The sequence below is a fragment of the Siphateles boraxobius genome, unplaced genomic scaffold, assembly GCF_051911475.1.
Source record: "Siphateles boraxobius isolate OS27281-9 unplaced genomic scaffold, OSU_SipBor_1 72, whole genome shotgun sequence".
Classification (NCBI taxonomy): Eukaryota; Metazoa; Chordata; class Actinopteri; order Cypriniformes; family Leuciscidae; genus Siphateles; species Siphateles boraxobius.
Genome location: NW_027509200.1, coordinates 920,360 through 934,578, shown reverse-complemented (window position 1 = coordinate 934,578; position 14,219 = coordinate 920,360). Strand labels below are relative to the sequence as shown.

Below are 14,219 nucleotides of genomic sequence, written 5' to 3'. Positions count from 1 at the left end.
AACAAATACAGCAATTATCAACCCCATATAAGCCTAGTGTAGAAATCTTAATGTTAAAAAATGTTAGAAATTTGGCTATTTTGGACATTCCTGAAATAAATATGAACAGATATATGTACATGTTGTTGCATTACTTGCCTTCAACTTTTAGAGATTAAAACCGCACTGAACAATAGAAATAAGGATACTGTTTTTATTCTTATTTGTTAAATATTCATCAGTTATAACTTCTCATGCATTATGCGCGTCACACTCCTCTACAGTAGTGGCGGGAACGCGCCTTTTCAGTGAGTGTGCCAACCGCCATTACACACCAGAAGAAGAAGACGAAGGTAAACAGGAAGAGTGAAAGAGCATCTATAATGGGCAGGCCAGTTCCTGTGGGATGGAAATAATTTTTCTACGGGTTACCTTATGCTCTGATTATGATTTGAAGCTGTAGTGCTAGTTTATTTCCCACAGTAAGTTAGTGGAGCGCTCGGTCACGTGACACATGTTGCTTTGCTCAGCGCTGGTTAGGATGTGATTGGTGGATCATCTCTCTTTAAAGTTTAAACTCTTTTATAGAGGAAGAAACGCGTTTGTGTTTCAGGTGACAATCCTTGCAGATAATAGATTCAAATGATTGTGCTTTTAAAGAGTATTAAAGTCTCTGTTTGGCGCCTCCTGTCTGACGTGTGTGTGTGTGTGTGTATAAGTGCAAAGTTCATCGGTTCATCACACGTCACTGAACCACACACACCGCTGAAGTCGCGAGTGTGTGACTCGATGAGGTTAGACCCACGGAAGACGGGATAATGTGTGTTTGATGATGAAGATCGAGCTACTGCTGCTCTGTTCACTCTCTTACTGGTGAGGGACTCTCACTGTCACTATTCTTCTGTGTGTGTATGTGATAATAAGACAACAGAAACACCTTAGTCAAACCATGGGCTCTTCTAGACCTTACCATGGTATTGTTTAAGATAGATTTAACCTTGGAGCACTATGTAAATGTCAAGGCAGAGGAATATGTCAGATCAGTAGTGGTTTAAATGTTCATGTGTGTGATAGTGACTCATGATGAACTTTAGATTGACTGACACAAAGAGACCTGAGGTCAGAGGTCAGTCTGTTTAAAGAGACACTCACAGATTACTGGACAAAGCTGCTTCAAAACATCAACGTGTAACTTTAGTTACAGATGTTAAAGTTTACTCTACATCAAATAAAAATACTTTGGACTCTAAAATTGCTATAACATGCCTAACCAAGTTGTGTTCCAAATTTGAAGTTGATATCACAAAAATTGTTCCTGAAACGAACCCATTTCTCTGTGCAGGTTTGCTGTTCCACATGGCCGTTGTTCAGAGCAGACACTGAGCTCTCAGCATCATGACAAACAACACACCGATGAACAGGTCTGAAACACCAGAGATTCATGTCTGAGGTCATGTGTGACGTCTATTATACGTGTTCATGTCTGAGGTCATGTATGACGTGTTTATGATACGTGTTCATGTCCGAGGTCATGTATGATGTGTTTATGATACATGTTCATGTCTGAGGTCATGTATGACGTGTTTATGATACGTGTTCATGTCTGAGGTCATGTATGATGTGTTTATGATACATGTTCATGTCTGAGGTCATGTATGACGTGTTTATGATACGTGTTCATGTCTGAGGTCATGTATGATGTGTTTATGATACGTGTTCATGTCCGAGGTCATGGGTGATGTCTGAGGTCATGGGTGATGTGTTTATGATACATGTTCATGTCTGAGGTCATGTATGACGTGTTTATAATACGTGTTCATGTCTGAGGTCATGTATGATGTGTTTATAATACGTGTTCATGTCTGAGGTCATGTATGATGTGTTTATGATACATGTTCATGTCTGAGGTCATGTATGATGTGTTTATGATACATGTTCATGTCTGAGGTCATGTATGACGTGTTTATGATACGTGTTCATGTCTGAGGTCATGTATGATGTGTTTATGATACATGTTCATGTCTGAGGTCATGTATGACGTGTTTATGATACGTGTTCATGTCTGAGGTCATGTATGATGTGTTTATGATAAGTGTTCATGTCTGAGGTCATGTATGATGTGTTTATGATACGTGTTCATGTCTGAGGTCATGTATGACGTGTTTATGATACGTGTTTATGTCAGAGGTCATGTATGATGTGTTTATGATACGTGTTCATGTCTGAGGTCATGTATGATGTGTTTATGATACATGTTCATGTCTGAGGTCATGTATGACGTGTTTATGATACGTGTTCATGTCTGAGGTCATGTATGATGTGTTTATGATACGTGTTCATGTCTGAGGTCATGTATGACGTGTTTATGATACGTGTTCATGTCTGAGGTCATGTATGACGTGTTTATGATACGTGTTCATGTCTGAGGTCATGTATGACGTGTTTATGATACGTGTTCATGTCTGAGGTCATGTATGACGTGTTTATGATACGTGTTCATGATACGTGTTCATGTCTGAGGGAATGTATGATGTATTTATGATACGTGTTCATGTCTGAGGTCATGTATGATGTATTTATGATACGTGTTCATGTCTGAGGTCATGTATGATGTGTTTATGATACGTGTTCATGTCTAAGGTCATGTGTGACGTGTTTATGATACGTGTTCATGTCTGAGGTCATGTATGACGTGTTTATGATACGTGTTCATGTCTGAGGTCATGTATGATGTGTTTATGATACGTGTTCATGTCTGAGGTCATGTATGATGTGTTTATGATACGTGTTCATGTCTGAGGTCATGTATGACGTGTTTATGATACGTGTTCATGTCTGAGGTCATGGGTGATGTGTTTATGATACGTGTTCATGTCTGAGGTCATGTATGATGTGTTTATGATACGTGTTCATGTCTGAGGTCATGTATGACGTGTTTATGATACGTGTTCATGTCTGAGGTCATGTATGACGTGTTTATGATACGTGTTCATGTCTGAGGTCATGTATGACGTGTTTATGATACGTGTTCATGTCTGAGGTCATGTATGATGTGTTTATGCTACGTGTTCATGTCTGAGGTCATGTATGATGTGTTTATGATACGTGTTCATGTCTGAGGTCATGTATGATGTGTTTATGATACGTGTTCATGTCTGAGGTCATGGGTGATGTGTTTATGATACGTGTTCATGTCTGAGGTCATGTATGACGTGTTTATGATACGTGTTCATGTCTGAGGTCATGTATGATGTGTTTATGATACGTGTTCATGTCTGAGGTCATGGGTGATGTGTTTATGATACGTGTTCATGTCTGAGGTCATGTATGACGTGTTTATGATACGTGTTCATGTCTGAGGTCATGTATGACGTGTTTATGATACGTCTTCATGTCTGAGGTCATGGGTGATGTGTTTATGATACGTGTTCATGTCTGAGGTCATGTATGACGTGTTTATGATACGTGTTCATGTCTGAGGTCATGTATGATGTGTTTATGATACGTGTTCATGTCTGAGGTCATGTATGACGTGTTTATGATACGTGTTCATGTTTGAGGTCATGTATGATGTGTTTATGATACGTGTTCATGTCTGAGGTCATGTATTGCGTGTTTATGATACGTGTTCATGTCTGAGGTCATGTATGACGTATTTATGATACGTGTTCATGTCTGAGGTCATGTATGATGTGTTTATAATACGTGTTCATGTCTGAGGTCATGTATGATGTGTTTATGATACGTGTTCATGTCTGAGGTCATGTATGACGTGTTTATGATACGTGTTCATGTCCGAGGTCATGGGTGATGTGTTTATGATATGTGTTCATGTCTGAGGTCATGGGTGATGTGTTTATGATACGTGTTCATGTCTGAGGTCATGTATGATGTGTTTATGATACGTGTTCATGTCCGAGGTCATGGGTGATGTGTTTATGATATGTGTTCATGTCTGAGGTCATGTATGATGTGTTTATGATACGTCTTCATGTCTGAGGTCATGGGTGATGTGTTTATGATACGTGTTCATGTCTGAGGTCATGTATGACGTGTTTATGATACGTGTTCATGTCTGAGGTCATGGGTGATGTGTTTATGATATGTGTTCATGTCTGAGGTCATGTATGATGTGTTTATGATACGTCTTCATGTCTGAGGTCATGGGTGATGTGTTTATGATACGTGTTCATGTCTGAGGTCATGTATGACGTGTTTATGATACGTGTTCATGTCTGAGGTCATGTATGATGTGTTTATGATACGTGTTCATATCTGAGGTCATGTATGACGTGTTTATGATACGTGTTCATGTCTGAGGTCATGTATGACGTGTTTATGATACGTCTTCATGTCTGAGGTCATGGGTGATGTGTTTATGATACGTGTTCATGTCTGAGGTCATGTATGACGTGTTTATGATACGTGTTCATGTCTGAGGTCATGGGTGATGTGTTTATGATACGTCTTCATGTCTGAGGTCATGGGTGATGTGTTTATGATACGTGTTCATGTCTGAGGTCATGTATGACGTGTTTATGATACGTGTTCATGTCTGAGGTCATGTATGATGTGTTTATGATACGTGTTCATGTCTGAGGTCATGTATGACGTGTTTATGATACGTGTTCATGTCTGAGGTCATGTATGACGTGTTTATGATACGTGTTCATGTCTGAGGTCATGTATGACGTGTTTATGATACGTGTTCATGTCTGAGGTCATGTATGATGTTTTTATGATACGTGTTCATGTCTAAAGTCATGTATAATGTGTCTGTGTGTTCCTGTTGAGAGCTGATGGATTCTCCTCGTTATGTACATTTGTATCTGTTCATTCAGCTTTGGCTTTTATCAGGAGTGCCTTACAGATGTCGTGTGTGTGTGTTTGTGTGTGTGTGTGTGTGTGTGTGTGTGTGTGTGTGTGTGTGTGTGTGTTGTCGTTGGCAGCAGGTTATTGACAGTAATGACGCGGAGTCACTGGAGTCTTCCTCTTCCTCACGGGTCCCGGATCCCGTCAGTCTGTCTGGATCCTCTGGGTGCTTCTCCTGCCGGTTAGTGACGCTCAGGCCTTCAGCAATCACTTGCTAGGCTTCAGAAGCCCCCTGAATCCACAGTCTCTAGATTGAGTTTGAATTGAGCTAGAAAACACCACGTGTGATGTTTCTCTCAGGGATTGTGCCTCTTCAGACTCCTGCTCTGCTCAAAGCCTCTCCACAGACGAGTCTGCAGCTGCGTGTGATGCTGCAGAAAACCTGCCGTTCGACTCCACACTCCCCAGGTACTGAGACCTCATACCTCACTGAGCCAGCTCAGATCATCAAATCTGATACATGTTGGTTTCCTCTCAGTCTGAGGCGCCTGTTTTAATGTCATTTTATGTGTTCCTCATCTGTGTCTGTCTGCCATGGAAGTTTTCAAAAGGTTCAAGAGAACATCAGTGTCCGTGAGATGGGAAAACCCACCAAAGACCAAACTGGGAAACGGAGCAACGCCTCCCTCATCCGGAAAGAACAGGTGACACTTCCTTAAAGCCACGGACAAACTCTGAGCATGCAGAACTTCTGCGGAGGGGACTTTCAGTGTTACATTTCTTAATACAACATCACACTCTGTGCCGTCTTTTTTAAAAGCGTAATTCAACATCCAAACTGTAAAAATATGCAGTCTGCACTACTGTGGTGTACTGTAGTATAGTGTACTGTAGCATAGTGTACTGTAGTATAGTGTACTGTAGTATAGTGTACTATAGTATAATGTACTGTAATATAGTGCACTGTAGTATATTGTACTGTAGTATAGTGCACTGAAGTATAGTGTACTGTAGTATAGTGTACTGTAGTATATTGTACTGTAGTATAGTGTACTGTAGCATAGTGTACTGTAGTATAGTGCACTGAAGTATAGTGTACTGTAGTATAGTGTACTGTAGTATAGTGTACTGTAGTATAGTGTACTGTAGCATAGTGTACTGTAGTATAGTGCACTGTAGTATAGTGCACTGTAGTATATTGTACTGTAGTATATTGCACTGTAGTATATTGCACTGTAGTATATTGTACTGTAGTATAATGTACTGTAGTATAGTGTACTGTAGCATAGTGTACTGTAGTATAGTGTACTGTAGTATAGTGTACTATAGTATAATGTACTGTAATATAGTGCACTGTAGTATATTGTACTGTAGTATAGTGCACTGAAGTATAGTGTACTGTAGTATAGTGTACTGTAGTATAGTGTACTGTAGTATATTGTACTGTAGAATAGTGTACCGTAGTATATTGTACTGTAGTATAGTGCACTGTAGTATAGTGCACTGTAGTATATTGTACTGTAGTATAGTGCACTGTAGTATAGTGCACTGTAGTATATTGTACTGTAGTATATTGTACTGTAGTATAGTGCACTGTAGTATAGTGTACTGTAGTATAGTGTACTGTATAGTGTACTGTAGTATAGTGTACTGTATAGTGTACTGTAGTGTAGTGCACTGTAGTATATTGCACTGTAGTATAGTTCACTGTAGTATAGTGCACTGTAGTATATTGTACTGTAGAATAGTGTACTGTAGTATATTGTACTGTAGTATAGTGCACTGTAGTATAGTGCACTGTAGTATAGTGTACTGTAGTATAGTGTACTGTATAGTGTACTGTATAGTGTACTGTAGTATAGTGTACTGTATAGTGTACTGTAGTGTAGTGCACTGTAGTATATTGCACTGTAGTATAGTGTACTGTAGTATAGTGCACTGTAGTATATTGTACTGTAGAATAGTGTACTGTAGTATATTGTACTGTAGTATAGTGCACTGTAGTATAGTGTACTGTAGTATAGTGTACTGTATAGTGTACTGTATAGTGTACTGTAGTATAGTGTACTGTATAGTGTACTGTAGTGTAGTGCACTGTAGTATATTGCACTGTAGTATAGTGTACTGTAGTATAGTGCACTGTAGTATATTGTACTGTAGAATAGTGTACTGTAGTATATTGCACTGTAGTATAGTGCACTGTAGTATATTGTACCGTAGTATAGTGCACTGTAGTATAGTGCACTGTAGTATATTGTACTGTAGTATATTGCACTGTAGTATAGTGCACTGTTGTATATTGTACTGTAGTATAGTGCACTGTAGTATAGTGTACTGTAGTATATTGTACTGTAGTATAGTGTACTGTTGTATATTGTACTGTAGTATAGTGCACTGTAGTATAGTGTACTGTAGTATAGTGCACTGTAGTATAGTGTACTGTAGTATAGTGTACTGTATAGTGTACTGTAGTATAGTGTACTGTATAGTGTACTGTATAGTGTACTGTAGTATAGTGTACTGTAGTATATTGTACTGTAGTGTAGTGCACTGTAGTGTATTGCACTGTAGTATAGTGTACTGTAGTATTGTGTACTGTAGTATTGTGTACTGTAGTATATTGTACTGTATTATAGTGTACTGTAGTATAGTGCACTGTAGTATAGTGTAGGGGTGTAACAATATTCAAACCGAACCGAAAAAACGCGATACAGAACCCACGATACGCATCGCGATTCTCCCATGTTGTACCGAACATGTTGCCCCGCCCCCTGCTGCCCCGGCTCAGCGGACCTCATGTTTTATGTGTACACAGCGAATTCAGTTTTGTAGCCTAACCAACATTAACACCATATAATAGCAAGCTCCGTGTTTTGTTACTTTCGATATTAAGCCAGGTGTCATCTTTCAAATTCTGTCTATTTGATCAATTCAAACAATAAATGGCGTTTTGGCACTCTGATGTTGCGTGATAGATCACTGTACTAGCTCCTCATTTCCCCATTTTATAGTGGACTGTAGCACTGTGTATTATATGGTCCTGTAGTGTAGTATAGTGTACTGTAGTACTGTGTAGTATAGGGTCCTGTAGTGAAATATAGTGTACTGTAGTACTGTGTAGTATATGGTCCTGTAGTGTAGTATAGTGGACTGTAGTACTGTGTAGTATAGGTTCCTGTAGTGTAATATAGTGTACTGTAGTATAGTGTTCTGTAGTATAGTGTTCTGTAGTACTGTGTAGTATATGGTAGTATAGTGCACTGTAGTATTGTGTACTGTAGTATAGTGGTCTGTAGTATAGTGCTCTGTAGTACTGTGTAGTATAGTGTACTGTAGTATTGTGTAGTATAGTTTACTGTGGTGTAGTATAGTGTACTGTAGTATAGTGGGCTATAGTGTAGTGTATTGTACTGTGTTGTATAGTTTGCTGTGGTGCAGTGTACTGTACTATGGTGTACTGTACTATGGTGTACTGTACTATTGTGTACTGTAGTATAGTGTGCTGTAGTATAGTTTAGTGTTCTGTAGTGTACTGTAGTATAGTGTACTGTAGCATTGTGTAGTAAGTGCACGGTAGTATCGTGTACTGTATTTTAGTGTAATGTAGTGTAACTCTTGTGTAGTATAGTGTAGTGTGCTGTAGCATAGTTTAGTGCGGTGTACTGTAGTATAGTGTAGTATAGTGTAGTGAAGTGTTTTGTGTAGTGCAGTGTCGTTTGTCATCTGTCGCTTTAAATGCTCGGGTCTTTAAAGCAGGATGGATTCTGATTGGCTGTCAATGTTTTTATAGTTCATCAGCTGGATAAAATCAGAAAAGTGATTCTAGTGATGTTGTTCCTCTGTGCCGTTATCATTATAGTTGTGCTGTGGACTTTCACATTAAGAATGGTATTTATATCTATATCGTTATTCATACTTGCTGTTATTGTGGAACTATGAATGTTTGATAAGTGTGTGTGATGAAGCAGCTCAGAATTGATCACTTCACTTGATCATCTGGATCTGATGTAGTGTACTGTGTAGTGTACTGTACTGTAGTGTACTGTAGTGTATTGTAGTATAGTGTAGTGTACTTCTCTCTAGTGCTTATCATCTGGATCTGATGTAGTGTACTGTGTAGTGTACTATAGTGTAGTCTAATTACTGTAGTGTAATGTACTGTAGTGTATTTTAGTATAGTGTATTGTAGTATAGTGTAGTGCACTTCTCTCTAGTGCACATCATCTGGATCTGATGTAGTGTACTGTGTAGTTTACTCTAGTGTCGTGTAATGTACTGTAGTGTTTTGTAATATAGTGTAGTGTAATGTACTGTAGTTTAGTGTACTGTACTGTAGTATAATGTAGTGCATTGTAGTATAGTGTACTGTAGTGTAGTGCACTTCTCTCTAGTGCTCATCATCTGGATGTGATGAGGTGTACTGTGTAGTTTAGTGTAGTGTAGTGTAGTTAAGTGTACTGTAGTGTGATGTGGTGTAGTGTATTGTAGAATAGTGTACTGTAGTGTATTGTAGTATAGTGTACTGTAGTGTAGTGCACTTCTCTCAGTGTGCTGTAGTGTAGTATAGTGTACTGTAGTGCACTTCTCTCTAGTGCTCATCATCTGGATCTGATTTCAGGGCTCCTCAGACTCTGACCCGTCGCTGCCCAGCCGAGACCAGGAGATCCCCACCTTCGACGAGTGGACCAAGATCATGATGGAGACGGAGAAGAGTGAGTAGTGTTGAGAAGAGTGAATAGTGTTGAGAAGAGTGAGTAGTGTTGAGAAGAGTGAGTAGTGTTGAGAAGAGTGAGTAGTGTTGAGAAGAGTGAGTAGTGTTGAGAAGAGTGAGTAGTGTTGAGAAGAGTGAGTAGTGTTGAGACGGAGAAGAGTGAGTAGTGTTGAGAAGAGTGAGTAGTGTTGAGAGGAGCGAGTAGTGTTGAGAAGAGTGAGTAGTGTTGAGTTGAGAAGAGTGAGTAGTGTAGTGTTGAGAAGAGTGAGTAGTGTAGTGTTGAGAAGAGTGAGTAGTGTTGAGAAGAGTGAGTAGTGTTGAGAAGAGTGAGTAGTGTTGAGACGGAGAAGAGTGAGTAGTGTTGAGAAGAGTGAGTAGTGTTGAGAGGAGCGAGTAGTGTTGAGAAGAGTGAGTAGTGTTGAGTTGAGAAGAGTGAGTAGTGTAGTGTTGAGAAGAGTGAGTAGTGTAGTGTTGAGAAGAGTGAGTAGTGTTGAGAGGAGTGAGTAGTGTTGAGAAGAGCGAGTAGTGTTGAGAAGAGCGAGTAGTGTTGAGAAGAGCGAGTGGTGTTGAGAAGAACGAGTGGTGATGAGAAGAGCGAATGGTGTTGAGAAGAGCGAGTGGTGTTGAGAAGAGCGAGTAGTGTTGAGAAGAGTGAGTAGTGTTGAGAGGAGTGAGTAGTGTTGAGAGGAGTGAGTAGTGTTGAGAAGAGTGAGTAGTGTTGAGAAGAGCGAGTAGTGTTGAGAAGAGCGAGTAGTGTTGAGAAGAGCGAGTAGTGTTGAGAAGAGTGAGTAGTGTTGAGAAGAGTGAGTAGTGTTGAGAAGAGCGAGTAGTGTTGAGAGGAGTGAGTAGTGTTGAGAGGAGTGAGTAGTGTTGAGAAGAGTGAGTAGTGTTGAGAAGAGTGAGTAGTGTTGAGAAGAGTGAGTAGTGTTGAGAAGAGTGAGTAGTGTTGAGAAGAGCGAGTAGTGTTGAGAAGAGCGAGTAGTGTTGAGAAGAGCGAGTAGTGTTGAGAAGAGCGAGTAGTGTTGAGAGGAGCGAGTGGTGTTGAGAGGAGTGAGTGGTGTTGAGAGGAGTGAGTGGTGTTGAGAGGAGTGAGTAGTGTTGAGAAGAGTGAGTAGTGTTGAGAGGAGTTAGTGGTGTTGAGAAGAGTGAGTAGTGTTGAGAAGAGTGAATGGTGTTGAGAAGAGTGAGTGGTGTTGAGAAGAGTGAGTGGTGTTGAGAAGAGTGAGTAGTGTTGAGAGGAGTGAGTAGTGTTGAGAAGAGCGAGTAGTGTTGAGAAGAGCGAGTAGTGTTGAGAAGAGCGAGTAGTGTTGAGAAGAGCGAGTAGTGTTGAGAAGAGTGAGTAGTGTTGAGAAGAGTGAGTAGTGAGTAGTGTTGAGAGGAGTGAGTAGTGTTGAGAGGAGTGAGTGGTGTTGAGAAGAGCGAGTAGTGTTGAGAAGAGCGAGTAGTGTTGAGAAGAGTGAGTAGTGTTGAGAAGAGTGAGTAGTGTTGAGAAGAGCGAGTAGTGTTGAGAAGAGTGAGTGGTGTTGAGAAGAGCGAGTAGTGTTGAGAAGAGCGAGTAGTGTTGAGAAGAGTGAGTAGTGAGTAGTGTTGAGAGGAGTGAGTGGTGTTGAGAGGAGTGAGTGGTGTTGAGAAGAGCGAGTAGTGTTGAGAAGAGCGAGTAGTGTTGAGAAGAGTGAGTAGTGAGTAGTGTTGAGAGGAGTGAGTAGTGTTGAGAGGAGTGAGTGGTGTTGAGAAGAGCGAGTAGTGTTGAGAAGAGCGAGTAGTGTTGAGAAGAGTGAGTAGTGAGTAGTGTTGAGAGGAGTGAGTAGTGTTGAGAGGAGCGAGTAGTGTTGAGAAGAGTGAGTAGTGTTGAGAAGAGCGAGTAGTGTTGAGAAGAGCAAGTGGTGTTGAGAAGAGCGAGTAGTGTTGAGAAGAGCGAGTGGTGTTGAGAAGAGTGAGTAGTGTTGAGAAGAGTGAGTGGTGTTGAGAAGAGTGAGTGGTGTTGAGAAGAGTGAGTAGTGTTTTTTTTTTTTTTTTTAATTGTTTTCAATGGTTTTTAGTAGAACACAAAAGAACAGAACAGAACAAACAGGTCACAGGAGGTATAACATACAATTATGTTGTTCAAAAATGTTAATGTCAAATCAGGGGGTTACTTTCCCAATAGTCTCAGAGGAGTGAGAAAGAACTTTTCTATTTCTATTTTTCTCCTCTCTTCCCTCCTTTATAATAATATCAGGAGAATAATTGTAATTGTCCTAAAAGTCAATAAAAGGTTCAAGGTCCCATCATACAACATACAATTCCAGAATGTTTTCATTGGATAAGTATTTTACATACTGAAAAAAAAAAAAAAGAGAAAAAAATGAAAAAAGGGAGAGGTTCTCAATATAGTATTAAAAGTGAAAATGAGAAAAGAATAAATAAAATAAAAATAGTAATAATTTGCATTACACTCACAGTGTCTCCTTATGTTCACTCCCTTCTTCTATACATTAGCCATTTTGACCAGTACATGTAAAATTTATCCATGTTTAATCGTAAAGAGAAGGTCAGCTTTTCCATATCATATAAGTAATTTACAATCACTATCCACTCATCTTTTGTTGGTGGACTCTCATGCAGCCATTTCTTAGTTATTGTTTTTTTACTCTCAACTAGTAATACATTAAGTAGGTATTTGTCTTGGGAATTAAGATTAGTTGGTATATTTCCTAAATATATAGTACTGAAACTGTACTCCATCTCGAATCCCAGTATCAATTTGATTTCAGTGATTATCTCTACCCAAAAAGGCTGAATCGTTGGACATTTCCAGAATATGTGAAAGTAATCTGCCATAGAGGTATTACATTGTCTCCAACAGAATGCAGAATCTGGCTTACCATTCTGTAAATATTTTCTTTGAAGAGTGAGTAGTGTTGAGAAGAGTGAGTAGTGTTGAGAAGAGTGAGTAGTGTTGAGAAGAGCGAGTAGTGTTGAGAGGAGCGAGTAGTGTTGAGAAGAGTGAGTAGTGTTGAGAAGAGTGAGTAGTGTTGAGAGGAGCGAGTAGTGTTGAGAGGAGTGAGTGGTGTTGAGAGGAGTGAGTGGTGTTGAGAAGAGTGAGTAGTGTTGAGAAGAGCGAGTAGTGTTGAGAGGAGCGAGTAGTGTTGAGAGGAGCGAGTAGCGTCGAGAAGAGTGAGTGGTGTTGAGAGGAGTGAGTGGTGTTGAGAAGAGTGAGTAGTGTTGAGAGGAGTTAGTGGTGTTGAGAAGAGTGAGTAGTGTTGAGAGGAGTGAATGGTGTTGAGAAGAGTGAGTGGTGTTGAGAAGAGTGAGTGGTGTTGAGAAGAGTGAGTAGTGTTGAGAGGAGTGAGTAGTGTTGAGAAGAGCGAGTAGTGTTGAGAAGAGCGAGTAGTGTTGAGAAGAGTGAGTAGTGAGTAGTGTTGAGAGGAGTGAGTAGTGTTGAGAGGAGTGAGTGGTGTTGAGAAGACTGAGTGGTGTTGAGAGGAGTGAGTGGTGTTGAGAAGAGTGAGTAGTGTTGAGAAGAGTGAGTAGTGTTGAGAAGAGTGAGTAGTGTTGAGAAGAGCGAGTAGTGTTGAAAGGAGCGAGTAGTGTTGAGAGGAGCGAGTAGCGTCGAGAAGAGTGAGTGGTGTTGAGAGGAGTGAGTGGTGTTGAGAAGAGTGAGTAGTGTTGAGAGGAGTGAGTGGTGTTGAGAAGAGTGAGTAGTGTTGAGAGGAGTGAATGGTGTTGAGAAGAGTGAGTGGTGTTGAGAAGAGTGAGTAGTGTTGAGAAGAGTGAGTAGTGTTGAGAAGAGCGAGTAGTGTTGGGAAGAGCGAGTAGTGTTGAGAAGAGCGAGTAGTGTTGAGAAGAGCGAGTAGTGTTGAGAAGAGTGAGTAGTGTGTAGTGTTGAGAGGAGTGAGTAGTGTTGAGAAGAGTGAGTAGTGTTGAGAGGAGTGAGTAGTGTTGAGAAGAGCGAGTACTGTTGAGAAGAGCGAGTACTGTTGAGAAGAGCGAGTAGTGTTGAGAAGAGCGAGTAGTGTTGAGAAGAGCGAGTAGTGTTGAGAAGAGTGAGTAGTGAGTAGTGTTGAGAGGAGTGAGTAGTATTGAGAAGAGTGAGTAGTGTTGAGAAGAGCGAGTAGTGTTGAGAAGAGCGAGTAGTGTTGAGAAGAGCGAGTAGTGTTGAGAAGAGTGAGTAGTGAGTAGTGTTGAGAGGAGTGAGTAGTGTTGAGAGGAGTGAGTAGTGTTGAGAGGAGTGAGTAGTGTTGAGAAGAGTGAGTAGGTTTGAGAAGAGTGAGTGGTGTTGAGAGGAGTGAGTAGTGTTGAAAAGAGCGAGTAGTGTTGAGAAGAGCGAGTAGTGTTGAGAAGAGCGAGTAGTGTTGAGAAGAGCGAGTAGTGTTGAGAAGAGCGAGTAGTGTTGAGAAGAGCGAGTAGTGTTGAGAAGAGCGAGTAGTGTTGAGAAGAGTGAGTAGTGTTGAGAGGAGTGAGTAGTGTTGAGAGGAGTGAGTAGTGTTGAGAAGAGTGAGTAGTGTTGAGAAGAGTGAGTAGTGTTGAGAAGAGTGAGTAGTGTTGAGAGGAGTGAGTAGTGTTGAGAGGAGTGAGTAGTGTTGAGATGAGTGAGTAGTGTTGAGAAGAGCGAGTAATGTTGAGAAGAGTGAGTAGTGAGTAGTGTTGAGAGGAGTGAGTAGTGTTGAGAGGAGTGAGTAGTGTTGAGAGGAGTAAGTAGTGTTGTGAAGAGTGAGTAGTGTTGAGAGGAATGAGT

General features: G+C 40.5%; 1 protein-coding gene across 8 annotated transcripts in view; it reads left to right on the top strand.

Moving 5' to 3' along the window:
* Positions 1-282: 282 nt before the first annotated feature.
* Positions 283-14,219, top strand: part of LOC143724301 (SUN domain-containing ossification factor) — a 60,222-nt gene continuing 46,285 nt past the window's right edge. For 2 of the 8 annotated variants that reach the window (XM_077217295.1, XM_077217292.1), the window contains exons 1-7: positions 290-592; positions 699-852; positions 1,322-1,400; positions 4,929-5,032; positions 5,152-5,259; positions 5,393-5,495; positions 9,410-9,503. In XM_077217295.1, the coding sequence (XP_077073410.1) occupies positions 809-852; positions 1,322-1,400; positions 4,929-5,032; positions 5,152-5,259; positions 5,393-5,495; positions 9,410-9,503 (532 nt within the window). In that variant the 5' untranslated portion in view covers positions 290-592; positions 699-808. Of the gene's footprint in view, positions 593-698; positions 853-1,321; positions 1,401-4,928; positions 5,033-5,151; positions 5,260-5,392; positions 5,496-9,409; positions 9,504-14,219 lie in introns of all 8 variants that reach the window. The other 6 variants (XM_077217299.1, XM_077217296.1, XM_077217293.1 and 3 more) reach the window with 6 other exon arrangements.